The sequence below is a fragment of the Mustelus asterias genome, chromosome 1 (assembly GCF_964213995.1).
Source record: "Mustelus asterias chromosome 1, sMusAst1.hap1.1, whole genome shotgun sequence".
Lineage (NCBI taxonomy): Eukaryota > Metazoa > Chordata > Chondrichthyes > Carcharhiniformes > Triakidae > Mustelus > Mustelus asterias.
In genome coordinates, this window is record NC_135801.1 from 17,371,011 (window position 1) to 17,398,277 (window position 27,267).

At 45.7% G+C, this 27,267-nt stretch overlaps 1 protein-coding gene across 1 annotated transcript in view; it reads left to right on the forward strand.

Annotated features, from left to right (window-relative positions):
- LOC144479147 (thrombospondin type-1 domain-containing protein 4-like) overlaps positions 1-27,267 on the forward strand; it is a gene marked incomplete at its 5' end in the record, with an annotated part of 401,941 nt that overhangs the window by 36,529 nt on the left and 338,145 nt on the right. Inside the window, one exon of the mRNA XM_078211401.1 lies at positions 3,082-3,218. Coding sequence (XP_078067527.1) covers positions 3,082-3,218 — 137 coding nt within the window. The remainder of the gene's footprint in view (positions 1-3,081; positions 3,219-27,267) is intronic.

The following is a 27,267-nucleotide window of genomic DNA, read 5'->3' on the forward strand; positions in this document are numbered from 1 at the left end:
CTGCACTGGAGGGCTTCTATGATAAGTACTTTCTGAAATGTAGTCATTGTTGTAATTTATTAAATGCAGCAGTGAACCTGGACTCAGCAACTCATGGAAAATGTGATTATGAACAGAATGAACTGTTTTCTTAAATCTTGATTGAGTGAGGTGTATTGGCCAGAGAACCGGGGCTAGAGTCACAGAGGTTTGCAGCATGGAAACAGGCCCTTCGGCCCAACTTGTCCATGCCACCCAGCTTTTACCACTAAGCTCGTCCCAATTGCCCACATTTGGTCCATATGCCTTTACAGAGTCATAATTCTACTTCACAATAGCGCGCTGGGAACTTTCCCACCCACATGAGTGTGCAGATGGGACTTCGATTTTGTCTGAGGGACCTCCAGCAGTGCAGTGCTCCATCAGTACTGCACTGGATTGTCCACCTTGATCTTTACCACCCAGTGTATAGCGAGGAGCGAGTGATAACCTGAGTTGGCTTACTCACTGGCCCTGACATTAACCAGCTCAGCTTCCATTTAAAGTTTTCAGTTAACCTTTGGTTAGGAGACAGTCTCTGCCCCTTCACCTGTCTATGCTCAGCATGGGCAGGTGCCAGCATTGGGCAAATAGAACAGTGCGAACCATTAATCAATTAAAAAAGTGCCACTTAAAATGTATTAACTGAGCCGATTATTTTTGGTTGTTCAGTTAATTCTTACCCTGTTTTTCTGGCAGCTTTCCAACTTGTAGGACAACGGTTTGCCCTTTAGTGTTCTCCATTCCATGGTTTGATTCAGGAGCCCTGCTCTGTCATGGCAGGCTCTGACACATGGTGGTACTGGGCCGGGAAGGTACAGGATTCACTGGTTTATCTTTCCTCTGGGCCCTCTTTTTGAACTTTCTGTTTCTCCTTGCCTCTTACTATGGTCGTCCCATCAGTCAACCTGCAGAGGTCATGGCCATTGACGACTATCTGCCAGCTGTCTGTGTCAATGTCCGCCATCTTCATATCTCATTTGCTGGGCCTTTGTGTGGCCATCCAGCAGGTTGTGACCCAATGGCCAGTTCGCCAAACTGTTCTCCCCTGCCAACCTTATCCTGTCTTTACCATTTAAAACTCCTTTTGATCTCAGTCAAAGTTGGGTCTTTAAAAAGTTTAAATTAGTTGTTAGCATTGCACTTAAGTGTGATTGTGTTACTGATGATAAAGTACAAAGGGAGATGGTTGTGGTTGTTGGAGGTCAAACATCTCAGCTCCAAGATATCACTGCAGGAGTTCCTCAGCGTAGTGTCCTAGTCCCAATCACCTCCAGCTGCTTCATCAGTGACCTTACTTCCATTATAAGGTCAGAAGTGGAGATGTTCGCTGATGACTGCACAATGTTGAGCACATTTTGCAATTCCTCAGACACTGAAGCAGTCCGTGTCCAAATAAAGCAAGACCTGGACAATATTCAGACATGGGCTAACAACGGCAAGTAATATAAGTGCCAGGCAATGACCATCTCCAAAAGAAAGAAGCTAACCATCTCCCCATGATATTCAATGGCATCACCATCGCTGAATCCCCCACAATCAACATCCTGAGGGTTGCCATTAACCAGAAACAGAACTGGATCAACCATAATAAGTCAAAGGCTTGTAATCCTGCAGTGACTAACTCATCCCCTGACTCCCCAAAGCCCGTCCACCATCTACAAGGCACAAGTCAAGAGCGTGATGAAATACTCTCCACTTGCCTCATTAAACAGCACCTTCCAAACTCACGACTGCCACTATCTGGAAGGACAAGGGCAGCAGATATATGGGAACATGGAAACACCACCACTTGGAAGTTCCCCTCCAAACCGCTCACCATCCTGACTTGGAAATAAATTACCTTCCCTTCAATGTCGCTGGGTCAAATTCCTGGAACTCCCTCCCTAACAGCTTTGTGGGTGTACCTGCACCGCAGGGACTGCAGCCGTTCAAGAAGGCAGCTCACCACCACCTTCTCCAGGGAAAGTGCAGTTGGGCAACACATGGCCCGTGAGTACCTAGGTGGGAGCGGGTGGGAAGGTGGAGGGATGAGCACCCACCCTGTTTTACGTACCCTCTCTTGGGAAACATCCTGCCAGGGGTACATAAAATCCAGCTCATCATGCTGTGTGTTCATTAGACCCAGTCTGTATAGTTCCACCGATTACTGACTAAGCATTCAGGCAGATTTGGCCTCCATGTTTTCACATCAAAGAACAAACTTGCATTGATCCAATCTGGATGGTGGGCTAACAGAGGGTGACATCAGCCCAGTTTTAATAGCCCAGATTTTGCTGTGCGAACGTAAACAAAACTGCCAGCACTCGCTGGCATTATTACACTGAGACTAACATCAATTCTGGGAGTTCAGATATGCATAAGGGTGGCACGATGGCACAGCTGCTGCCTCACAGCGCCAGGGACCTGGGTTCGATTCCCAGCTTGGGTCATTGTGTGGAGTTTGCACATTCTCCTCGTGTCTGCGTGGGTTTCCTCCAGGTGCTCCGATTTCCTCCCACACTCCAAAGATGTGCAGGTTAGGTGAATTGGCCATGCTAAATTGCCCCTTAGCGTCAGGGGGACTAGCTAGGGTAAATGCATGGGGTTATGGGGATAGGGCCTGGGTGGGGGTTGTGATTGGTGCAGACTCAATGGGCCGAATGGCCTCCTTCTGCACTATAGGATTCTATGAATATCTATGAATAAAATAACAGGAAAATGCAGAAGCTGCTGTCAGTAAGTGTACGCTCCTCCATAGAGTGCCATGTAGACATTGCCACAAAGCGCAGCCTCCCTTAAAATCATGACTTGGTGAGAATATCCACTCTACACTGTTAATCACATTGTAAAAATTCCTGAAAGAAACTGCACATAGTTGAACGAGGTGTGACTGGGTTTCAAGCAGTCTCTGAACTTCATCATTACTGCTGAACACCCTTTGATTTTGCTGTTTAAGAATTTTGATACATCCACAGGTTATGTAAAGAACCATGGCTTCGAATAAATGGCCCAATTAAAATGTCCAGATCCAACTGCTGCGAAACTTCACCTCTCAGTATTGTGTTTCTTCCCACTATTCAGTAACAGATAACCAAAGATGTGAGCTGAACTGCAGAGCCATCGGGTACAAGTTCTATGTGCGTCACGCCACTCAGGTCATAGATGGGACACCTTGTGAACCTGGCTCGTTGAACATTTGCGTCAGTGGACAATGCAAGGTAAGCCTGCAAAGCCTCTGCTGGAATTAGATGTTGCCGCAACCTCCTGCTGTGCTTCATGGCGACAGTACAGTGCTGGACGTATTTCAGTGACAACAGCTGTGCTTTGAAGAGAGATGTGGAATTTCCTGCTACCCGTTGTAACTCCACCGGAATGTGGTGGATACCCCGCGTAACGAGAACAGACAATGGTTTCCACTGCATCCCGGCGTAGATACAATGGCGGAGAGGGAGCAACCCCCAGACAAACCTTATTCTCACTTTACAGAATGCAAAAGCTACCACTGTACAATGGATCGAGCTAACATGAATTAGCTGAGTAACAGATGTCGAGACAATGGAAGTCTGTTTTGTTGTGAAAAGCCTGTTTTAAAAAATTCTTCCACAGTGAAATGTGTTAAATGTTCTTGATGTGAAGTCTGTGACATTTGATGGAATCTGGATTCACAGTTTGATGACTGAGGGGAGCTAAATGTTGGGCTTCTCTGCCCCACATTTTGACTCCAGTAAGCCCAGGTACTGCCTGCATTAAATCAGCACGGAGCTAATATTTACTTTCAGCCAGTAATTTTAGTCAACTTTTACCCCAATCTGGTATCTATCTAGCCACTCAATTAAGTGAGCACTTCAATCAGTACTTGAATGACTGGCAAATGAAAAAAAAAGGATTTGAAATATATAATATCAATGAAATTATTAATTTTAATCCATGTGCACTAAATTTTCAGTGCTTCAGCATCATTTGGACAGGCTGAGTAAGTGGGCATATGTATGACAGGTGCAGTATAATGTGGATAAATGTGAGGTCATCCGCTTTGGTAGCAGTAATAGGGAAGCAGATTATTTTTTGAATGGGTGTAAATTGAGAGAGATGCATAGTCAGCGAGACGTTGGTGTACTTGTGCATCAGTCGCTGGTAGCAGCAGGTGGTAAAGAAGGCAAATGGTATGTTGGCCTTCAGAGCGAGAGGGTTTGATTACAGGAATAGGGATGTTTTACTGCAATTGTATAGGGCGTTGGTGAGGCCACAGCTGGAGTGCAGTTTTGCTGTCCTTATCTGAGGAAAGATGTCCTTGCTATAGAGGGAGTACAGCGAAGATTTATCAGGCTGATTCCTGGAATGGCGGGTCATTCATATGAGGAGAGACTAAATTGGATAGGATTATATTCATTGGAGTTTAGAAGAGTGAGAGGGGATCTCATAGAAACTTGTAAAATTCTCATGGGATTAGACAGGATGGATTCAGAAAGAATGGTGGGGGGAGTCCAGAACTAGGGGTCATAGTTTGAGGATAAGGGGTAAACCATTTAGGATTGAGGTGAGGAGAAATTTCTTCACCCAGAAAGTGGTGAATTTGTGGAATTCATTACTACAGAAAGTAACTGAAACCAAAACATTGTGTGATTTCAAGAAGGATATAGATATAGCTCTTGGGGTTAAGGGGATCAAGGGGGAAGGCGGGATCAGGATATTGAATTTGATGATCAGCCATGATCATAATGAATGGTGGAGCAGGCTCGAAGGACCGAATGGCCTCCTCCTGCTAAGATTTTCTATGTTTCTATGTTTTCATTTGCAATGTATGTGTATGTAATATACTGTAAGTTTTTGATTATCTGCTGTGGACTATAAAATTCTAAGAGAACGGTTTTGGTTCTGTGTACACTATAAAAATCTCCAAATCTCAGTCAGCAATGAAAATCTATATTGCCGTGGAAATTGGAGGCTATGAATCAATGGAACTTTGGTCCTGCAGGTGTTGGTTTCCATGTTTGCCAAGTGGATAACAGAATTCTGAGGTAAATAAGGAGGAGAGTGGATAGAATTGCACCGAGTGTTAACTGAGTCTGCTGTGTTAATCTCAGACACCCCAGTAAGAATTGGGCCGCTGTGCAAACAGATGGTGCTTCAGGGCATCAGGCCATTCACTTTTACCGCTTAACCTGCACAGGAAACTGTCCAAATGTCAAATTAGTGTTTTGCTGCCTGCAAGGTGATGTGTCTGGCTTTTGCAATGCTGGCATAGTTCTTTAAATCATTCAAATAAGCAGGTCGATCCAGATGTGATGAGGGATGTGGTTTTCTTTGACGGCTGGGCGTTTTCTCATTACCTGGAATTTGGAAACAGCTGGTTAACTGCTGGCCATAATGCTGGGCAGAAAGTAGAACGCACTGCATTAATCTTTCAATACTGACCCCCTTCTCAGTTGTTCAAAGGCAGAGCACACTCAGGCTGATCCTGCGATCTTCGGAGAGAGGAGCTCACTGGAAGTGTGTCTCAGGAAGTTGTGGGCTGCGTGTCTGCTTCATTTTCTGCCTTCTTAATGCAGCAGCCAGTGCGTCAGTCTCATAATCTGAATGTCCTGAGTTCAATCCTCAGAGAGGGCAGGCCTGTTTGGGATGTCATGGTGGCACAATGGTTAGCACCGCTGCCTCATAACGCCAAGGACTCGGGTTCAATTCTGGCCTCGGGTGACTGTCTGTGTGGAGATTGTACGTTCTCCCCGTGTCTGCGTGGGTTTCCTTTGGGTGCTCCGTTTTCCTCCCTCAGTTCAAAGATGTGCAGGTTAGGTGGAAAGGCCATGCTAAATTGAGATTAGCAGGGTAAATACATGGGGTTACGGGGATAGGATCTGTATGGGATTGTTGTCGGTGCAGGTTTGATGGGCCAAATGGCCTCCCTCTGCACTGTAGGGATTCTATGACTTTCCCATGAGGTGCTTCCCAGGAACATCTCTCCCTACTGAGTGCTGGATGGTGGAAGCAATCCTGTTGTTTTTGAACATCCACAGAATGCTTTTCCTGTTGCCTATGGTTCGTTCTGGTGCCTATCAGTATCATCTATCATAAAGTGAAGAAAGCATCCGGGAACCTTTTCAGGCTGGCTGCCTTTTCCCTGAATAAATCAAAACAAACAGAAACGTTACCAGTTATTTTAATATGAAAATGCCACCACAGTCCTCAAGGGTGTCTGCGTGATCGGGTACCTTACCTCTTGTGCCAGCGGCTTGCCATTCCTAGTCGCTGGTTCAGTGCCATCTGGATGAATATAGCTTTGAAGAGTCTTACAGTGGTTCCATTCTGTTCATATTGGCGCAAGTCGTTGGTTTCAAGGAAATGTCTTCCTTTCCTGTTTTGGAGTTTGTCCCACGGATGGAATACTTGTGGGAAAGCTAATTGCCTGAGATTTGCAACCAGCTGCTGTTTGTTTAGCAGTGATTAAGTTGGTGTTATCATGAAATACATTGCCCAGGTACAGAACTGATTTTAACATGGGCAGAAGTGGGTCGCGGGAGCCTAAACCAGATCGAGATGGATAAAAGTGAATACAAAACTATTGAAATGGGCAAGAAAGTCTTGGGGGGTGGGGGGGAAACACCTTCAAAACCACTGAAGATACAAGTTGATCCTGGAGGGATCGATTGCTGTTTCCATGGGACTCCAATATTGCTGGAGGAAAATCAAGGAAACATTTTGCATATTTTCTGTGAACCTGATCAGAGCCTTGGTCTCCCACTTTGGAAGCATCAGAGGGCGGCACGGTGCCACAGTGGTTAGCACTGCTGCCTCACAGCACAGTAAGAAGTCTCACAACACCAGGTGCCTCACAGCGCCAGGGACGAGGGTTCAATTCCAGCCTCGGGTGACTCTGTGTGGAGTTTGCACGTTCTCCCCGTGTCTGCGTGTGTTTCCTCCGGCTGCTCCAATTTCCTCCCACTGTCCAAAGATGTGCGGGTTAGGTGGATTGGCCATGCTAAATTGCCCCTCAGTGTCAGGGGCACGAGCTAGTGTAAATGCATGGGGTAATGGGGATAGGGCCTGGGTGGGATTGTGGTTGGTTCAGACTCGATGGGCCGAATGGCCTCCTTCTGCGCTGTAGAATTCTATGATTCTACGAGGCTGTCTGTAGGATTTGGGAGGACGCTGGATAGCCAGGCTGGACAGAGTTACAGGATTATTGCAAGAACAAAGGAGAAATTATGAGAATATTCTTCACCTGGAGGGTATTTTGAACAGAGGCTGAGATCACAGCTTCATAGGATTGAATTGGATAAATATTTGGAAACGTTATGGCGAAAGGGTAGGGTGACTTGGTACAGTATCCAGTTAGACAGTATTTTGCACAACTGAAAATTTAGCTGTATTGTGCTTCGAACAATAATTTGGGATGGCACAGTGGTTAGCACTGCTGCCTCACAGCGCCAGGGACCCGGGTTCGATTCCAGCCTCGGGTGACTGTATGGGTGGAGTTTGCACATTCTCCCCGTGTCTATGTGGGTTTCCTCCGGGTGCTCCTGTTTCCTCCCATGGTCCAAAGATGTGCAGATTAAGTGGATTGGTCATGCTAAATTGCCCCTTGTCCCAAGTTCTGTAGGAAAGGTGGATTAGGGGTTATGGGTTTTGGGCAGGTTGGGGGGAGGGGGGTGGTGTGTGTGTGGGCGTGGGTAAGATGCTGAGTCTGTGCCAAATGGCCTTCTTCTGCATTGTAGGGATCCTATGATCAATTGGTTTGCCTTTGTTTGTCATGGGCACAGTTTTGGCAGAATAATATTTGGCACCATATAATAATTGGCCTTTTTGGCATTGTGCAGCATCTGACAGTACGGTATTTGGCACTGTACAATATTTAGCACTCTATATTTGACAATGGAAGTTATTTTACAGCTTGAATGTTTAATTCTTGAACCCAAACTTCATTTTATTTTTCTAAATCGTCAAAAAGCTGGATCTCATGTTTAGTTTTTATTCCAATGTAAATGGTCTCTTTATTTTTACAACTGCATTTGTCTCTGTCTGAAGTGGATAATACGGGTCAGTGTCTGAATAGTTTTATAGTCATTTCTTATCTACCTGCGGTATTCGCAACTGCAGTCTAATAATTAGACCAACAGGTATGCGCACATATGCACACAACCTGGCAGGAAATCAAATGGTCAGAATCTGTGCAAGAACTAATTAACGCTCCAAAAACATCCAAAAAGTGAAGAGAGGCTGGATAGGCTTGGGTTGTTTTCGTTGGAGGAGAGAAGGCTGAAAGGCGACCTGATCGAAGTGTTCAAGATTATGAGGGGCACGGACAGAGTGGATAAGGAGCAGCTGTTCCCCTTAGTTGAAGGGTCAGTCACAAGGGGACATAAGTTCAAGGTGAGGGGCAGGATGTTTAGGGGGGGATGTGAGGAAAAACCTCTTTACCCAGAGGGTGGCGACGGTCTGGAATGCGCTGCCTGGGAAGGTGGTAGAGGCGGGTTGCCTCACATCCTTTAAAAAGTACCTGGATGAGCACTTGGCACCTCATAACATTCAGGGCTATGGGCCAAGTGCTGGCAGATGGGATTAGGTCGGAGTTCAGGTGTTTCTAATGTATTGGTGCAGACTCGATGGGCCGAACGGCCTCTTCTGCACTCTATGATTCTACGATTCTATGAAAATGATGGGATTGAGGGCAGCACCAATAATCCAACAGGAGCATATTAATGGTAAGTGTTCCCAAAAGATAGCCCACTTTGAAAAATTTAATATCAACCCAAGAGGCATCCTTTGTTCATGCTTTCATTGGTTATATTACGTTTTGGACCCAAGAAAATGGCAGGCTTCATAGGAAGGCTGCAGTCCTCCCCTGGCTGTTGGTATCTAACATTTTAGGACAACACAGTGTTACAGTGGTTAGCACTGCTGCCTCACAGCGCCAGGGACCTGGGTTCGATTCCCGGCTCAGGTCACTGTCTGTGTGGAGTTTACACGTTCTCCCCGTGTCTGCGTGAGTTTCCTCCGGGTGCTCTGGTTTCCTCCCACTGTCCAAAGATGCACGGGTTAGGTGGAATTGGCCATGATAAATTGCCCCTTAGTGTCAGAGGGATTAGAAGGGTTAGTATATGGGGTTGCAGGGATAGGGTGCTGGTGGGATTGTTGTCGGTGCAAGCCCGATGGGCCAAATGGCCTCCTTCTGCACTGGGGATTCTATGAAATTCTGCCCACCTGATGCCTTAAAGCTCACACTAAACAACAAAAGTATCTGCCTGAACTCTCCTTGTGTCATAATAGTGTCAGCTTATTCGGGTACAGACATGCTGAGGGGCTAATGACTTACTGTTTCACCACTGTGACGGAACCACTATGTCTTACATTTCAGTAGCAGCTGTAAAAATCAAGTGCAGCCTTTTCGAAGTTGAAAATCTCCCAGTCATTTTGTATCATATTGAACATGTTTCAGCCTGTTAAACCCGAGTGCCCTTTTACTCTCCCAAACACAATGGAGCAAAAGATCTCATTTGCCGGTATCACACAGGAAGTCTCTGTTGTTTTGTGAATCAGCACAGTGGCACAGTGGTTAGCACTGCTGCCTCACAGCGCCAGGGACCCGGGTTCGATTCCTGAATTGGGTCACTGTATGTGCGGAGTCTGTATATTCTCCCCATATCTGCACGGGTTTCCTCCAGGTGCTCCGGTTTCCTCCCACAGTCGGAAAGATGTGCTGGTGAGGTGCATTGACCGTGCTAAATTCTCCCTCAGTGTGGCGACTAGGGGATTTTCACAGTAACTTCATTGCAGTGTTAATGTAAGATGAGGATAAAAGCAAGTTACTGCGGATGCTGGAATCTGAAACCAAAAGAGAAAACGCTGGAAAATCTCAGCAGGTCTGGCAGCATCTGTAAGGAGAGAAAAGAGCTGACATTTCGAGTCCAGATGACCCTTTGTCAAAGTTTTGTCAAAGTTTTGACAAAGGGTCATCCGGACCCGAAACGTCAGCTCTTTTCTCTCCTTAGAGATGCTGCCAGGCCTGCTGAGATTTTCCAGCATTTTCTCTTTTGGTTAATGTAAGCTTACCTGTGACGCTGATAAAATAAACTTTAAACTGAATCTTAATCCCGTGTATCGCCAAGATTTGCTGCGCTCTCTCTCACAGACTCTGAAGAGTTTACAGGGTCTTATTTGTGCTTAAGTTTTAATGAGATGATAACATTCCTAATCCCACACTGCTAATCGGGAAGCCACATCTAAAGGGATCGTGAGATGGAAACAGGATTACCAGATTGTAGCCCCAATTCTTTGGGTTTTGCTTTTTTAAAAGATAGCTCTTTGTAGGGATTATGGAATCAGGGGAATTTATCCTTTTATCCTTTTGTATATTAAAAATAAAATCAATGGTATGTTGCAGAAAGCTAAAGAGCATTTATCAAATAGCACCCAACCCTTTGATTTACAGAGTGGTTATTTAAAAGATTAGGCAAAGCAGAAATTCAAAGCTCCCTTCTTTTGAACAGTGTGATTTATAATGCTGAAGTAAATGATGCTATCTTAATGGTCTGGCTAAAATGTTCCAGTTATTTATTACTTTACAGCATGTAGCATAATGCCTTGATAAGAATGTCTAAAGTGTGCATAAGTGAATGAACCTCCAGGTCGATGCAGAAATCAGCTTATTTCACAATAGGTATGTGCAAAGAAAGCCTTTTAGTCTATCACAATTCTATCTGGGAAATCCTCCTGTCTCCTTTGTGTAACTTCCAAGTCTGCCTTAAGTAAATTCAGAGATTTTAGCTCCATCTAGGGCTCCATACATTACTCATTCTGTGCAAAGAAAAGTTCCCCGATAACCAGTCTGAAGTTTTCTCTCACTCATTTGTATCTTAAGTAAGTAATCTCACAACACCAGGTTAAAGTCCAACAGGATTATTTGGTAGCATGAGCTTTCAGAGCGCCGCTCCTTCATCAGGTGAGTGCACTGGTGTTGTGAGACTGCTTACTGTGCCTACCCCAGCCCAAAGCGGGCAACTCCACATCATTTGTATCGGTCTCCTCTTGTCCTATTTCTGAAATTATTCAGGATTTACCATTTTGGTTTCTTGGCGTAATTCGATTGTCAGCTGTTCAGATGGCTCATCTCAACGCTGAAAGAAGGTTTTTTTCTCTAGGACTGCCAGGAGTCGGCATCATAGCTCTTCCTTGCACTGCTTCCAGTGCACTGAATGTCTCTCTTGTCCCTCAGTGACCCGAACTGGGCACAATATTGAAAGAATGTTCTGACCAGAGCACAGTAATTGGACTACAACTCCCTCAGACCTACATCTACAACACTACATTCTGCACCCTCCCCTTTTCCTTCTCCCCTGTGTACTCTATGAACGGTATGCTTTTTGTATAGCGCGCAAGAAACAATACTTTCACTGTATCTCAATACATGTGACAATAATAAATTAAGTGTGAATATATTGTACAGTATGTTGCAATGGATGAGAGGGGCAAGTTCACAAAATCTGGGAGGAAATTGGTGGTGGTCGTAGCCTTGAGGCAATGAACAAGGGATAAGAAAGGATCTACTTCCCTTGTTTCCTATATGTATATTGAAGACCTTCCAGATTTCGATTCCTTCTGACTTTGACCTTCTCATGGATGCCTTCAGTTTGCTAAGATGGTTATCCAATATTCTTTGCAATTCCCAATGCTGCAACATAAAAGAAAGACACTGATTAGCAAAGGCCTGAAGTTCTACATGCCTCGCATGCTTCCCAAATTGCAGCATGTTTGTGACATTCCAGTATGCAATGATGTTGGGTGGGTGATGGAGCTCACTGCAGGTAGAAGGTTTGAAAATCTAGGCTTTAATATGTCATCCAGCTGCTTTGGCAGTGTAGCCCTTGCTGTGAGGATATGGGAAGGATGGATAATAATAAATGGAGAATACTTGCTGTGTGGGAGCATCATGTCTCCAAATTGGTCCAAGCCAATTCCTTTTACAAATTCAGTTTAAAATGACCTTTAAGCCCAGCATATTTCTTTAAAAATCCCAAACAGCAAGATCCCAGACAGAACAGCATGTCCAGAATACCTCACTCCCTCTCATTCTCGATCCTTTAATAAGCAGGAACAGTTTCTCCCCATCTACTCTGTCCAGCCCTCTCATGCTGTTGAACATCTCTATCAAAGCTCCTCTTAGCCTTCTTCTCTCCAAGGAGAACAGTCGCAACCTCTCCAATCTCTCCTCCTAACTGAAGTTTCAAATCCCTGGAATCATTCTTGTAAACCTCTTCTGCACTCTCTCCAACGTGTTCACATCCTTCCTACAGTGTGGCATCTTATAACTGTATACAAAATTCCAGCTGAGGTCTAACTGTGTTTTGTAGAAGTTCAGCATGAGCTCCATGCTCTTGTTCTCTATGTCCCTATTAATTAAAACTCAGAGTATTATATGCTTTATTAACTGCTCTCTGCAACTGCACTTCCACCTGCAATCTGTGCACATGATATACCCAGGTCCCTCAGCTTCTATATCCCCTTTAAAATTTTACCCCTTATTTTCTATTGTCTCTCCATGTTCTTCCTACCAAAATGCAATACCTCACACTTCTCCACATTGAACTTCATCTGCCACCTAACTGCCCACCACCCCAACTTGTCCATGTTCTTTTGAAGTCCTACACCATCCTCTTGACAGTTTAGAATACTTCCAAGTTTCATATCATCTGTGAACTCTGAAGTTGTCCCCTGCACACCAAGATCTAGATTATTAATGAGGAAAAGCAAGGGTCTCAATACCAGCCCCTGGGGGGACACCATTACAAACCTTCCTCCAGCAGGAAAAATACTTATTAACCTTTACTCTCAGCCAATTTTATATCCATGTTGCTACTGTCCATTTTACTCCATGAGCTATAACTTTTCTCACAAGTCTGTTGTGTGGCACTGTATCGAATGTCTTTTGAAAGTCCACATACACCACATCAACAGCATCCCCCTCATTAATCTTCTCTGTTACCGCTCCAAAAAACTCCAGCAAATTAGTTAAACACAATTTTGCCTTAATAAATCGAAGCTAGTTCTTCCTAATCAAACCACATTTAACTACTAATTCTATCTGAAATAATTCGTTCTAGAAGCTTCCCCACCACCAAAGTTAAACTGACCGCTCTATAATTGCTGGGCTTATCATAGAATCCTACAGTGCAGAAGGAGGCCATTCAGCCCATCGAGTCTGCATCGACCACAATCTCACCCAGCCATCGTGCCCATAACCCCATACATTTATCCTAGCTAGTCCCCCTGACACTAAAGGGCAATTTAGCATGGTCAATCCACCTAACTCGCACAGTTATGGACTGTGGGAGGAAACCGGAGCACCGGGAGGAAACCCACGCAGACACGGGGAGAACGTGCAAACTCCACACAGACGGTGACCCAAGCCAGGAATCGAACCCGGGTCCCTGCCGTGAGGCAGCAGTGCTTACAACCTTTTTTGAACAAGGATGTAATGTTTGCAATTCTGCAGTCCTATGGCACCTCCTCTGAATCTAGGGAAGGCTCTAAGATTATGACCAGTGCCCCTGCAATTTCCACTCTCACTTCCTTCATTATACTTGTATGCATCTCATCCTTGTCAACTTGAAATACCAAAGGTTTATCTAATATTTCCTCCTTATCAATTTTGAACCCTTCTAGTTTACCTGGAGTGCTGTATGCGCTTCTGATTTGCTATTAGAAAACCATCCATGGATTTGGGAGGATCTCGCAAAGGGCAAAGTTTTGACTGGTTACCTATTTTAAAGAGAACATGCAGTAACCAAAAATTAGCGGGGTTGAGAAGGGATAATTCACGGTGATCTTTACAGAATTCTTCAAGAGCCAACAGCATAAACATCAACATACAGAATATGTCACACATTCTACAAAACGATATAGTTTAAAGTTTAGTGTCACAAGTAGGTTTACAATAACACTACCAAAACGTTACGGAGTCTGCACATTCTCCCTGTGTCTGCGTGGGTTTCCTCCGGGTGCTCCGGTTTCCCCCCAAAAGTCTGAAAGACGTGCTGGTTAGGTGCATTGGCCATGCTAAATTCTCCCTCAGTGTACCCGAACAGGCGCTGGAGTGTGGCGACTAGGGGATTTTCACAGTAACTTCATTCAGTGTTAATGTAAGCCTACTTGTGACACTAATAAATAAACCTAAAGGCTCATAGAACTATTGCCCCTGCATGTGACAACATAAAGATTGTACAATGAGCAACAGCCCTTGAGCTGCTACCGGCTCACTGGATATCTTCCCCCCACTCACTGTGACTAAGCCAATTTGTGTAGGGGGAATATACAAATTATATCAAAGAATTGACCTTATAAAGGTCAGTAGGACTGGCAAATTACGATGCATGTACGCCAGACTGGTACAACTGGTGTTGAACCAGGAGTGGGTAATTGACTTGTTGTCCATACTTATCATCGCCCAATTTAGGCGGATGAATCTGGTCCAAACAAATTATCTTTAGATCTATTGAATTATTTCAATAAAACACCGGTTCAGCTACTGAATACTCTGATAACTTGTAGATTTCAGTTTCCACCTTTGCCTCCTTTTATCTTCAGCATCCTAGGCGACCACACTTGAGGTAAATACATTTGAATAATATCAACTAATTCATCTTTGGGCATCTTAAGTTGGTGCTGACAGCAAGTTAAGATGTTTACGATCAGCCTTTAGAACAATTCTGGCTGGTCAGTAAGTGAATACATTTATCATTTAACTGCGGTTCAACTCTGGGAAGTCTTTCCACGCACAATGGATCACAACTTGCCCCTGGTTATCAAATCTTTCCCTCCTTCTTGGGTGCCGTCACTTTGAAGTGTGTATAACACAGCTGGAAACTTTGGAAGATGCTTTAATTTAAAACAGGCTGTGACATATTTTGAAAAATGGTTAACAGTGTGGAAGTATTCTTTAGAAATTGAGCATTGCCCGAGGGGATAGAAAGGAAGATGGATGATACTTTTTTTTCTTGAAGACAAAAGACTGTTCAACAAAGTTTAACAGAAACTTGGCGCCTACCTGTGATCAGTACAACCTGTCCTTTAATAAATCACCTTGTGGTTTAATACAAATCCATGGAAATTATATTACCTCATTTGATTTTAAAGACAAACAAAGCTTAACTTTGTATGTTAGATTGTAATGAATCTTTGGTGTCTCACGGACACAGAAGAAAACATGTCTTATGGTCAGCTTTGTTGAATGCTGTAAGAAAACAACAAATTCTTTTTTATAACCACAAGTTAATTCACCCCGCTAAACAGAAAATGACATGTTCGGCTTTGATCTATTTGTAGAAGTCATAAATAGGTTATGCCCAGTCAGTGGAAAGTATCCTGATAAAAAGGTGCTTCCTTTAAATATTGTGTAACTTGTGATGGAAAAAATGTTTCATTTTGATGACAAGTATAGATTTTGTAGTAAAGATTAGTTATTGTCAGTCAGGAAACAACTAAAGCTCATTAACCTTCTTAATAGAGCGGCACAGTGATTAGCATTGCTGCCTCACTTCTCCATGGACCTGGGTTCGATTCCTGGCTTGGGTCAATGTCTGTGCGGAGTCTACACGTTCTCGCCGTGTCTGCGTGGTTTTCCTCCGGGTGCTCCAGTTTCCTCCCACAGTCTGAAAGACGTGCTGGTTAGGTGCATTGGCCATGCTAAATTCTCCCTCAGTATACCCAAACAGGTGCAGGAGTGTGCCTTTTGGGGATTTTCACAGTTGCAGTGTTAATGTAGGCCTACTTGTGACACTAATAAATAAACTTTAAAACTTTAATACTGGCCTCCAGAACGACTGTGGGGGAAAAAAAACTTTGATAATAGCGAATGATATTGAATAGAAAATTGGCACAATATAATCTAAAATTAACTATATTTATTCAGTCATGGCAAGTGCGTATCCCTAATTTTTAAAAAAACATTTTTTTACTCCATCCTTAAAGTTACAAAGCCAATGCTCAGAGTGGACCGGGCAAACCCGAATCCATCTCCTTGCTTACTCCAAAAAACTTAAATCCAATTGAATCCAATTCATGGTCCCCATAAGGGAAACAAACAAGATTCAAACTGACAAGATAAGGCATTGCATTCCATCTTAGACTTGATCTGATGCTTGATCTTAGCCAAAAGGCTGAGAAGCGTCCATCCCTTATTGCCCTTGGAATGAGTGGCTTATTCGGCCATATTTAGAGAGCATTTGAAAGTCACATTTGGCTCTGGAGTCACATGTAGGCCAGACCAGGTAAGGACAGCAGATTTCCTTCCCTAAAGGGCATAAGTGAACTAGATGGGTTTTTCCAACAATAGTCATTATTAGACCATGAGTTGAAATACATTTTAATAGACTTTTATTGAATTCAAATTTCACCAGCTGCTGTGGTGGGATTGAAACCCTGAGTCTTTGGATTACTAGCCCAGTGACAATACCACTATGCCACCGCCTCGCCTTAATCTCCTGGTAAAGGATCTGCAAGTTCTCTAATGGCAAGTGGTATAAAACTCATTAGTTAAGGTTATCCATTTAGCCTTGCTATCCAAAGCACTTATTGCTATCTTCCCAGGGCTGATTTGCCCATTTTCCCAGCAGCTCAGAGCGATCAAGTTCTCAATAGCATTTTGTTACATTTTTAATGAATTTTGGCATAATTGGTTAAAATGCATTGAGCACCTTGATGTCTAATGTCTTGCTTTTCAGTTCTTGGAATCCTACTTGGCACGCATGTGACACCCCCTTGTCCTCAGGTGTGTTCTTATCTCTTTCTCCTTCAAGTGAATTTCATTTTTTCAAGTAGATGCCTATCTTCACCCTACCATGTATGTTCCTACCTCCTGCTCCTTCAGATTTGATCCGACCACATTGGGTATATTCCTACCTTGGGGTCCCTTCCTGTGTATTCATGATGCAGGGCTCACGTTTCCTACAACAACTGCTTGCTTATCACATAAATTTCAATAAAACATATAGAAGAACTATCATACTGATAGACCAAGGGGAACAGCACTGGATAACCACATTGTCTGCGAGTCCAAATTGTGTTAATATTTATTGCAGTCTGCTGTCACAGTCATTAGTTAATGTAATGCCCTTGCCAACCTAGCAGTGCCAACTTGTGCCAGGTGGCGGACTCCAGTGGGAGCCTCATGGGCGGGGGGGGGGGGGGGGTGTTCATTTGTATATTGTGGGTGGTTGGGAACAGATGTGAGAGTTGAGGATGCCGGCAATGGCTGCATGGGTTGGGGTGGGGTGGGGTGTGGGGGGGGAGGGGGCGGGGTGTGGGGTGGAGGTGGTCCAATGTTTGGGGGAAGGGGGTGGGTTGCTGGCATTGACTGTTGGACGGGAGGGGTCTGATGTTCGAGGGGAAGGGGAGAAGGTGCTGGCACTATCTGTCGGTGGAGTGGGGAATGGCGCTGAGAGATGTCAGCTCTGATGGGAGGGAGAGGTTCTGGCTCCAATCGGGGGGGGTGGGTGCTTAGGGAGAGGTGCCAGCCCTGTCTTAAATCCGGGGGTGGGGGGTGGGGTGGGGTGGAGAGACGGTGAATGCTGGTTCAGGCTGGGGGAGGGGGGGTGGCGGGGGGAGCTCCTGAGACCCCCTTGGTGGGGAGGTTTATTCGTATTCTGATCAGGGCACCCTTTAAAGATGGCACCCAATCTCAGTGCAGCCGAGCTTTGCTTGTGTGTTTAGGTTTGGTCCTCACTCCCCTGGCATGAAACTCGCCCAGCTTTCTTTTGTGACAGAGGTGTGGGAAGACCTGGAGAGAAAACCAACCTGTTTCTCTGGAGGTTTTTCTCACTGGAACCAACACTCTGCCAAATTCTGGTAAGATCACCCCCATAGTGTAGTTACTGGTATTCTTTGGGGTTGAGAGGGTGGGTGTCGGGACGTAGGCCAGGGGTTGGAGGAGAGAAGAGGAAGAGCTGAAGCTCCCAGGTCCTGGAACAGAGAGCACTCCAAACTTGAAGGGGTCTTCAGATTGAGGCCCCACCTCCCCCCACTCCCTTCCTGCATGAAATGCGAATTTTTAACATTTTCGATTTGGCACTCTGCTCCAGTTGGCAGCTACCAATCTAAAAATTGAGGCTGGGCAGGAAAATACCCTAATGGCCACTTAATGTCACCATAATAGGGGCATGGGCGAGCTTCCTATCTGAGGCCTTGCCCGCCCCACTGTAAAGTTATGTCTGGATTGGGGTGGGTGCCTCCAAAACAACTGAAGCATTGTCTGTACAAAGAATCGATAACTGTACATGTCTTTAGCAGTCATCTACTTCAACCTCCTGCAGGTGGTCTGAAATCTACCTGCCACAGATAGATTTGGGGCCACAGATCCTAAGGTGAGCTCATGTTCACAAAGGCCACCTATTTCCACCTCCATATCGCTGCCCTGATTTGCTGTTGAAACCTTTGTTCTTGCCTTTGTTACCTGAAGACTCAACTATTCAGTAAAGTTCATTTATTAGTCACAAATAAGGCTTACACTAACACTGCAATGAAGTTACTCTGAAATTCCCTTAGTCACCACATTCTGGCACCTGTTCCGGTCAATTTACCTAACCAGCACGTCTTTTAGACTGTGGGAGGATACTGGAGCACCCGGAGGAAACCCACGCAGACATGGGGAGAACGTGCAAACTCCACACAACCAGGAATTGAATCCGGGCCCCTGGCGCTGTGAGGCAGCAGTGCTAACCACTGTGCCACCGTGCCGCCTATATTCCAAAGTCCTCCTGACTGGCCTCCCACATTCTACCTTCCGTAAACTTGAAACTATACAAAACTTCACTACCCGTGTCTTAACTGACAACAGATCCCATTTCCCTATCACCCTGTGTGGTGAACCATAGATGGTTACCACTATGGGTACTGAACCATAGATGGTTATCACTATGGGTACTTGTACATATGTTACTCTTGTTACTGTTAGGGTTAGGGTTGGGGTGTTCCACCTGTTAGCATTGTTCTGTGGTACACTCCGTTTGGCTCCGCCTTCTTACATAAGAACATAAGAACATAAGAAATAGGAGCAGGAGTAGGCCATCTAGCCCCTCGAGCCTGCCCCGCCACTCAATAAGATCATGGCTGATCTGACGTGGATCAGTACCACTTACCCGCCTGATCCCCATAACCCTTAATTCCCTTACCGATCAGGAATCCATCCATCCGCGCTTTAAACATATTCAGCGAGGTAGCCTCCACCACCTCAGTGGGCAGAGAATTCCAGAGATTCACCACCCTCTGGGAGAAGAAGTTCCTCCTCAACTCTGTCTTAAACCGACCCCCCTTTATTTTGAGGCTGTGTCCTCTAGTTTTAACATCCTTACTAAGTGGAAAGAATCTCTCCGCCTCCACCCTATCCAGCCCCCGCATTATCTTATAAGTCTCCATAAGATCCCCCCTCATCCTTCTAAACTCCAACGAGTACAAACCCAATCTCCTCAGCCTCTCCTCATAATCCAAACCCCTCATCTCCGGTATCAACCTGGAGTATAACGGTCACTGCCACTTCCTAGTGACCCTTAGTCTGGGATAGTATTGTTAAGCAGTATGCTCTATTCTTGTTGTGAATAAAAGCCTTTATTTCCCGAGTACGATCTAGCCTCTCGAGTGAATTAATCGCGCATCACCCTGTGCTTGCTGACTTTCATTGACTTCTGGTCAAGTCCCTTGACTGAATAACAAAAAAAAAACCCTTGACTTGAAAATATTCATCCTTCTTTTCAAATCCCTCCATGGCCTTGCCCCTCACTATCTCTGAAACCTCTTCCAGCCCCACAACCCTCCGAGATATCTTCACCCCTTTAATTCTGACCTCGTGTGCATTCCCAATTATAATCGCTCTGTCATTGGTGGCTGAACCTCAACCCCAAGCTCTGGAACTCCTTCCCTACACTTCCTCCACCTCGCTTTCCTCTCTCAAGACACTTCTTAAAACTTACCTCTTTCACCAAACGTTTTCTCATCTGACGTAATATATCCTCATTGTCAAACTTTGTTTTATAATGCACCTGTGGAACGTCAGGAGATGTTCCAACATGTTAAAGGTGCTGCATAAATATATGTTGTTGTTGTTGAAAACCTGCACAGACCAGTGTTATGTATGTCGGGGCGTAGCCCCTTTAAGCGAACGGGTCAGGTGACCCTGAGATCTGCCATGGGAACCACCCTGAGAGGGCAGTTGTAGTTTGGAGTGTGGAGCGAGTAGGACCTGCATTAAATACCTAAATTCCCTGATGCCAGTGTGTGGAGTGAGTTCTTGATGAAAACCCCTCAGCAGTAAAGAATTTAACATGGGACATTCTCCTGGTTTAATGATATCATCTCATAGCTTCTTACTAGTGCTGTGTTTGTCCGTGGCTTGTAGTAAAATGGTTTGGCAGTGGGAGCAGCCCCCATATTTCAGTGTAATATCAGACTATCAGAATTGGTCAGATAATGGTTGTAAGGTTGTGTACACTGTGGCCCAAACATTTCAGCTGCTGGCCCTCACTCAGCATGTTCCTATACCGAGTAATGCATGCAGTGTCATTGGAGTCTGTCCCAGTCCGTCTCGTGTGTGTTGTGTCACTGGAGTCATTCCCAGCTTCTCCCATGTGCTCAGTGTCAGGGAAATGATTGCTATCACTGTCCATGTGTGTGTAGTAGGACCAAAGCCAGTCCCGGCTGTGTCCTTGTGTGCAGTGTTACTGGAGACAGTCCTAACTCTGGCCAAGCGTACATTGTGGCTGAAGTCAATGCCAGTGTCCTGCACGATTAGGAACACCCTCCACTGAAATTCGGGGCTGTCCTTTATCTCACTTTTCACTAATTATCATTCATTATTTACAATTGTCACAGGAAGCCTCGGAGCAGCACTGCTCATAGGTAATTCTCTTTTGTTTTATTCATTCAAGGGACATGGGTGTCACTGGCTAGACCAGCATTTATTGCCCATCCCTAATTGCCCTTGAGAAGGTGGTGGTGAGCTGCCATCTCGAACCGCTGTGGTGACGTACTGGAGAAGTATGGCTAAGGGCCTGGAATGTTCTGGAAAAAACATTTTCAAGACTACTGCGGGAATATTGTCATGGGCCAAAGCTTTTGCAGTATCCAGTGCCTTCAGATATCATGTTGAGTGAATCGAACTGGCTGAAGACTGGCATCTGTGATGCTGGGGACCTCCGGAGGAGGCTACAATGGATCATCTCCTCGGCACTTTGAGGATTGTAGCCAATGCTTCAGCCTTATCTTTTGCCCTGATGTGGTGGGCTCCTCCATCATTGAGGATGGGGATATTTGTGGAGCCGCCTCCAGTGAGTTGTTTAATTGTCCACCACCACTCACGACTGGATGTGTCAGAACTGCAGAGCTTCGATCTGATCCGTTGGTTGTGGAATGGCTTAGCTCTGTCTTATCATTTGCTGCTTACGCTGTTTGGCATGCAAGTAGTCTTGTGTTGTAGCTTCACCAGGGACATCTCATTTTTAGGTGCAGTTCTGTGAACGTATCTATGTCAGGCTGCTGCTTGACTAGTCTGTGAGAACAGCTCTCCCAATTTGGCACAAACCCCCAGATGTGAGTGAGGAGGACTTTGCTGGGACAGCGGGGTTGAGTTTGCCGTTGCCATTTCAGGTGCCAAGGTTGATGCTGGGTGGTCCGTCCAATTTAATTCTTTTGAGACCTTTTAGCAATTTGACACAACAGGGTGTCTTGTTAGGCCATTTCAGAGGGCACTTAAGAATCAACCACATTGCTTTAGTCCTTTCGATAGCATTGTATCAATGTTCCCTCCACTTTCTCTTTGCTCTGCACAGCCTGTGTGTTGCAATGCACGGTCGCTATCAAATGGCCGCATGTCCATACATGCACGCATCTTAAAGCAAACATTGGTTGTGTGCAGCCTGATTGATCCCTGCAAGTCCCAGACTGCTGCAACGTAGCCTCAAGGCAACAGTGCATTGGATCTCTGTTCAACAGAGCACCCTTTAATTTCCCTGAAATGATAAAAGTGAGGAAAATGTAGCATCTGGCTCCTTGGACTAAACCTGTTGATATTGACTGCTTTAGTGCCTTATTCTGATAACTAGTTTTGCAAATCTAAGATGCTGTGAGTGAGAAAGTGTCTTCAAGAACAGCTTCTTCCCTGCTGCCATCAGAGTTTTGAATGGTCCTATCACATATTAAGCTGATCTTTCTCATAGAATCCCTACAGTGCAGAAGGAGGCCATTCGGCCCATCGCGTCTGCACCGACAACATTCCTACCCAGGCCCTATCCCCGTAATCCCACATATATTTACCCCACTAATCCTTCTAACCTACGCATCCTGGGACACTAAGGGGCAATTTAGCATGGCCAATGCACCTAACCCACACATCTTTGGACTGTGGGAGGAAACCGGAGCACCCGGAGGAAACCCACGCAGACATGGGGAGAACGTGCAAACTCCACACAGACAGTGACTCAAGCCGGGAATCAAACCCGTGTCCCTGGCACCTTGAGGCAGCAGTGCTAACCACTGTGCCACTGTGCCGCCCAATCACCCTATCTGTAGCTGTAACACTATATTCTGCACCCTCTCCTTTCCTTCTCCCCTGTGTACTCTATGAACGGCATGCTTTGTACAGCGTGCAAGAAACAATACTTTTCAGTGTACTCCACTACACGTGACAATAATAAATCAAATCAAATCATATTCTTAACAGGTACCAAAATACACAAGTCACAATGCATTTCTGGACAATAATAATTGTGATGTTACATGTCGAGGATTTGCATGGGGCGCAGTGCTGTAGATTAGAGGATTGACTGAGGTTCTAGTGTTCTAGGTATTGAACCCAGTCTCCCAGCAAGGCCCATGGAGTTTCATCGAAGTTGATTTCCTGAATATTTCAAGCAACTTACTTACAAATCCAGCAGAGGGCGACAGGCACTCAAAGAAATGCAACAGAAACAGCCAATTTGTTGGGATGTCAGGGGCCAGTTTTGCCCGACTTTAATCAATGCAGCGCTGAACGGAGCCAGCTATTAATTAACGGCACATTCCGCATGTTTGCATTAATTTGCCGTGAAACATCGTGTGTCGTGACATTTAAGGTTTGCTTTTGGTCTTCATCCCCTTTTGAGAAAACAACATCAATCTGTGATCGTGTAACAAATTTAATGGCCCAGGGAGTGTCACAAAACGGCAGCAGGGATAAGGAGAAGCGTCAGGCTCGTGGGCCAAAGTCGTAAAAAGTGTAGAGCCTTTTAAGAGAATTGTAACAAAAGGGAGTTTAAAGGAGGGAGGTCCTGAATCCTGAGCTAACCGATGGACCTGCCAGTGATTGGTGGGATGCAGGTGCAGCAGAGAAAGAAAGATTTGCATCTGTCTTGCTCTTTTCCTAACCGCTGGATGCCTCAAAACGCTTTCCAGCCAATTAAATCTTTTCGAAGAGTCGTCACTGTTGTAAAACAGGAAGAGTGGCCGTCACTTTACGCACAGCAAAACTCCACATGCAGCAAAATGATAAGGTGGTTCTTTTTGTGATGTGGATTGAGGAATAAATATTGACCAGATCACCACGGATAACTCCCCTGATCTTCTTAGAAATAGCGCCATGTAACTGCAGCTGGTTAGTGATGCATAACCGATGCCAACATGGCGAGTTCAATTATTCATGAAGTCTCATCCTCTCAACTTTGCTCTTCGCCTGAGGCGTGTAATCCTCAGGTTAAAATGGCCACCAGTCATCTTGGGACTATGGCGACTTTACCTTTCCCTTTATTCCACCCACGCAGGCAGACGGGGGGGGCCACAGTTTAACATTTCCTCCGCAAGGCCCCACCCCCAACAGAGCAGCACCTCCTCAGTACTTTGATTTGATTTATTATTGTCACATGTATTGGGACACAGTGAAAAGTATTTTTCTTGCGCGTTATACAGACATAGCATACCGTACATAGCGAAGGAAGGAGAGAGTGCAGAAGGTCACGTTACAGTCATAGCTAGGGTGTAGAGAAAGATCAACTTAATGCGAAGTAGGTCCATTCAAAAGTCTGAAGGCAGCAGGAAGAAGCTGTTCTTCAGTCGGTTGGTACATGACCTCAGACTTTTGTATCTTTTTCCCGATGGAAGAAGGTGGAAGAGAGATTGTCCAGGGTGCGTGGGGTCCTTGATTATGCTGGCTGCTTTTCCGAGGCAGGGGGAAGTGTAAACAGACTCAATGAATGGGAGGCTGGTTTGCATGATGGATTGGGCTACTATGATGCATCTGTTGAGGTGATGAGAGTTATAGCGGACATGCCAAATTTTCTTAGTCTCCTGAGCAAGTAGAGGCATTGGTGGGCTTTCTTGGCTAAAGCGTCTGCATGGAGGGACCAGGACAGGTTGTTGGTGGTCTGGACACCTGAAAACCTGAAGCTCTCGACAATTTCTACTTTGACCCCATTGATGTAGACAGAGGCATGCCCTCCACTATGTACTGGAGGTTAGCTGTGATTGTTGTGCTTAAACTGGAGTGGGTATAACTCTAACCCCAGAACTTTATGACATAGAGACCAGGGTGCTACCAACTGAGCCACAGCTGACACGCACACTTTAGAGTTTGAACAATGAGACTACAGGCAGGGGTGGACAGCATAGAGAAGTGAGATTTGTGAATGGCGATGGGTTTTTAAAATCATCTGGATAAGGAGCCGAGAAGGTTAATGTGGGCAGAGATAACCAGTGAGTCTAACTTGTCCTGGGCAGGATGAGGGTAGCGGAGTTTGATTCAGTCAGTTTGTGTGGGATGGAGCTCGGGAGGCTGGAAGGAGACAGTGTTATCATAGATCATAGAAAATCCCTACAGTGCAGAAGGAGGCCATTCGGCCATCGTGCCTGCACCGACAACAATCCCACCCAGGTCCCTATCCCTGTAAGCCACCTATTTACCCTGCTAGTCCCTGACACTAATGGACAATTTAACATGGCCAATCCACCTAACCCGCACACCTTTGGATGGTGGGAGGAAACGGGAGCACCCGGAGGAAACCCACGCAGACACGGGGAGAATGTGCAAACTCCACACGGACAGTGACTTGAGGCCGGAATTGAACCCTGGGGTCCCTGAAGCTGTGGGGCAGCAGTGCTAACCACTGTGCCACCGTGCCGCCCTAATCTACGTGTAGTCCCGCCCAAGTTGGTGTGGGACTGCATGTGGACTTTATAACGCCAGTTCAAATAGGGCACTGATGCTGCCTGAGGATTCAACCTGAGGAAGAATCCAGAAGGAGATTGGAGCAGGCGTTACGATGCAACATTCCTGGCAGAGAGAGGATAGCTTCCATCTTGTTAGGATACAGGCTGGGATTTAATGTGGACCCCACCCACCAGCTGGTAAGCTAGTTGTGGCCCCTTCTCCACCCGCACTGGAAGCTGCGACCAGATTTCAATCTCCTCAGGCTGTAGACTGAGCATCAGGAGCTGATCAGGAGAGGCCCAGAGTAAAGGTAAGCAGGGCAGGCTTACCAGCAACAGTCAGGCAGCTGGAAGAGGACTTTTTTGCCTTTCTTCTCTCATGGGATGTGGGTGTCCCTGGCTGGGCCAGCATTTGTTGCCCGTCCCTAGTTGCTCTTGAACTGAATAGCTTGCTAGGCCATGTCAGAGGGCAGTTGAGAGTCAACCACATTGCTGTGACTCTGGAGGTCACAGGTAGGCCAGACCAGGTAAGGACGGCAGATTTCCTTCCCTGAAAGATATTAACAAACCAGATGGGTTTTTTGTTACAACAATTGGCAATGGTTATCATGGTCACTGAGACTAGCTTTATATTCCAGATTTATTAATAGAATTGACATTCCACCAGCTCCTGTGGTGGGATTTTAACCCATGTCCCCCAAGACCTTAGCCTTAGTCTTGGACACTTGATTCTGGTTGAATGACATTACCACTTTGCCACCCCCTTCCCCCCAGTGTGGTCTATAAAGAGGCGAGAGATGGAGGGGGAGTTCTTTAAGGTGGGGGGGGGGGGGGGGGGGGGCGTGGTGCAGCCCTTGCAACTGGAGGTAGACCTCCATGGTGCTCAAGTTGCCCAAATAGAAAGGATGGCAACCTGCCTCCCCCCCTGCCCACACTGAGCCCCCATGTCTGCAGTCAGACCTTCAGGGTAAACCTGGCAGCTTTGCCATGTGGCATGGACTTAGCACTGGCAGTTTTTAATTGGCCCTCAGGTGGGGATGTACCTATCCTACGACTGGTAAAATACAAGCGGAGATGGCTAGGTGACAATGAGAGCACTACCCTGCCACTCCACCGGACTTTACAGCCCCTGTTACCCAGCCATGAGAATGAGTTGATGTTGCATGGACAGTCTGATTGCACATTTGCACTGATGCAGATGAAGGTGGTGATGGAGACACAACGTTGAGTATTAATGTGCATGCATGTGTGTGTGTGCATGTGTGTCTGAGCATGTGCATACACGTGTGTGCATGCATGTTTGAGTGTGTGCATGTGTGTGCATGCATGTGTGAACATGTGCATGTGTGAGAGTGTGTGCATGTGTTTGTGCATGCATGTGTGTGTATTTGTGCATGCGTGAGTGTGTGCATGCGTGTGTGTTTGTGCATGCGTGTGTGTTTGTGCATGTGTGTGCGTGCATGCGTGTGTGAGTGTGCATGCGTGTGTGAGTGTGTGCATGCATGTGTGTTTGTGCATGTGTGTGTGTGCATGCATGTGTGAGCGTGTGCATGTGTGCGTGCGCTCATGCAGTCTCAACATCTCTGAATACTCACCTATTTTCTCAATGGCTTCGGAATAATTCAATGGGTTGTCATCAACTTTGTAATGAAACTTTGTGTTATCAGCTATTTGTAAATCTGGAGCAGGCAGTCCATCTGCACACGTGTTTGATGTTAATCCTATGCAGTATCTGGTAGCTGGTGATATACAAATATTGACAGTGTTTACAGCACAGAAGCAGGACGGTCAGCCTAACTGGACTATGCCAGTGTTTACCCTTTGCACCAATCTCTTCCCACTCTGCTTCATCTATGTCCATTAGTATTTAAATAATAAAAGGATGGGAAAAGAAGAGTAGGGCCAATTAGGGATAAAGAAGGAGACTTGCACGTGGAATACATCCAAGGGTGCTGAGGGAAGTGAGGGTGGAAGTTGCAGAGGCACTAGTGATAATCTTCTCGTCTTCCTTAGGCACAGGGGAGGTGCGGGGGGGACTGGAGAATTGTGAATATTGTTCAGAAAGGAGTGCAAGGATAATGCCAGTAACTGCAGACCAGCAGAGATTGTTCAGATGGG